The sequence below is a fragment of the Mustela putorius genome, unplaced genomic scaffold (genome assembly GCF_011764305.1).
Source record: "Mustela putorius furo isolate JIRA1106 unplaced genomic scaffold, ASM1176430v1.1 tig00000127_pilon_pilon_pilon, whole genome shotgun sequence".
Taxonomy (NCBI): Eukaryota; Metazoa; Chordata; class Mammalia; order Carnivora; family Mustelidae; genus Mustela; species Mustela putorius.
The window spans coordinates 1,712,668-1,715,128 of NW_025421288.1; the positions used below are offsets into that span (position 1 = coordinate 1,712,668).

General features: G+C 39.5%; 1 protein-coding gene across 1 annotated transcript; it reads left to right on the forward strand.

The window, feature by feature from the left end:
* The first annotated feature begins 408 nt into the window (after positions 1–408).
* Positions 409–1,323, forward strand: LOC123388450 (olfactory receptor 4C11-like). Its single transcript, XM_045067991.1, has one exon. The coding sequence runs from the start codon at positions 409–411 to the stop codon at positions 1,321–1,323; it is 915 nt and encodes a 304-aa protein (XP_044923926.1).
* Positions 1,324–2,461: the final 1,138 nt, after the last annotated feature.

The following is a 2,461-nucleotide window of genomic DNA, read 5'->3' on the forward strand; positions in this document are numbered from 1 at the left end:
TGAGCATAAAAATCTTTTTTTTTTTTCTTTCAATACTTAGGGAAACTCAGGGTCCATGTTTCATATGAAGGCTAAATTCCAAGGCAGTTAAGTCCCTTGCCCAAGGAAAGTACAAATTCTGCTATGCTTAATCTTGGTAGGAATCAAAATTTTTAAAAGACATTTAATGTTTATTCCTCAAATGCAAAGGCTTTAATGAAATGCAGTTAATTTCTGAATCAACAGATGGATCTGGGAGAGGCTTGAACTTCTGCAGATTCACAAAAATTAATAGAGGATGAAAAGCAGCTGGAGATAACATAACATGGAACAAAAAGAAGGAATTCAGAGATCAGTCCACTGGCCTTCCCCTGAAACCACTTCTTTTCTTCTCTTTGCAGATTAAACATTTTACCTGGAGTCACTAGCATGGCATTGAATAGCAGTGTGACTGAATTCATTCTGTTTGGGTTGACACAGGATGCAGGAAAGCAGAAAGCAATATTTGGGGTCTTCTTGATGTTTTACCTTGCCACACTGTTGGGGAACTTTCTTATTGTAGTGACTATTAAAACAAGCAGGACCCTTGGTAGTCCTATGTACTTCTTCCTATTCTATCTGTCCTTTGCTGATGCCTGCCTCTCTACAACCACAGCCCCCAGATTGATTGTGGATGCCCTTTCTCAGAAGAAGACCATTTCCTACAGTGAATGCATGACTCAGGTCTTTGCATCCCACTTCTTTGGGTGCATGGGAGTCTTTGTGCTCATCCTCATGGCTTTTGATCGCTATGTAGCCATTTGTAAACCCTTGCGATACACAACCATCATGAGCCACCATGTCTGCCGTGTGCTGGTGATTCTAAGCTGGGTGGGATCCTGTATCCACGCCTCAGCACAACTTCTCCTGGCTTTGAGATTGCCTTTCTGTGGCCCAAATGTGATTGACCACTATTTCTGTGACGTGCAGCCCTTATTGAAACTAGCCTGCATGGACACTTATGTGATAAACTTGCTAGATGTTTCCAACAGTGGAGCCGTATGCATGGTAGGTTTCATAATTCTACTTATCTCCTATGTTGTCATCTTGTACTCTCTGAGAAACCACAGTGCAGAAGGAAGGCGAAAAGCTCTTTCCACCTGCACCTCCCATTTTATTGTGGTTGTCCTATTTTTTGGTCCATGTATATTCATGTACACACGCCCAGCAACCACATTTACAATAGATAAAATGGTGGCTGTGTTTTACACAATTGGGACACCTTTGCTCAACCCTCTGATCTATACACTGAGGAATGCGGAAGTGAAAAATGCCATGAAAAAGTTATGGTGTAGCCAAGTGTGATTCTGTTGATACATGGTATTCAGGGATTCTATTGTATATTTCCTTAACAGTTTGGTTTTGCTTTGTGGACAGGAAATATAAAATACTCTCTTTGGGGGGAGATTAATACATTTTAATTACACTAATATTTTGTATATTTGTTTTAATATAAATAAATATTTAGAAATATATATTCCTTATTCTGAGAGGATTGCATTAGAATAGGATTGCCTATATCCATAACCATCTTGAACAACATATAATGGCCCTTAGTTGAATGCTATTAATATCTGATCATGTTCACATGATAATTTATCTTACTATACAAATTTGTCTTTAGAAGGGAATCTACTAACTCATGACAGAATGACCATGTATGTGTGTGTGTGTACACCAATTCCTTTTCTAGACTTTATTCTAGTCTTTATGAATGTGGTCATAAAAGCTAACCCATATGTGTCTGGAACTTAGAGATTGGAGGTTGCCATCTTGAGAACATGGGACTTGGAGAAGGTGTTCTGAGAAAATTCTGCTCTGGAATTTGTACATGAACCTGCTTCACTACAGAATCTACATGGATAAACCCTCAAACTCCAATCATAGCTAGAAATCTCAGTGAAAACCTGGACTGTCACTGGAGAACCTTTAAACATTCTGTGAATCGTGAGAGAAAGAGAGTCTCATACTTGGCAGTGATGGGTGGTATCAGCCATCAGCTGCCTTTTGGTGGGGTCCTTCCCCTAGCTCTTCACAATGGAGAAGGGAGGGGCAGTGAGGGTGTTTGGCAGCAGGAATATGCAGAAGGGAGCATAAAGGGTACAAAGGAGACTAGAGAACCATGCACAGCGAAGACCAAGAAAAGGTAAAAGTGAAGTGCAACTTTGTGTATGTTGGGGAAAGAAGCTTTGCCTTTCTTACATTTTGAGAATCATTTCTGGTATATCAACATTTGTAGGAAAAGAAAAAAAGTTTCAGAGTATCTCTAGAATATTGTCCTAGTATAGCTTAGCTTCCTTGACTGCCATATTTGTTCAGATATCAGGAGAAAGCTTTTTTGTTGTTGTTGTCGTCATTGTTCCTAATAGTTTCACAAAATCAAAATTCAGATTCCTTGGGAGAACCCAGGATTGGAAAGTCTACTTTAGAGCTTTCCAGTTTT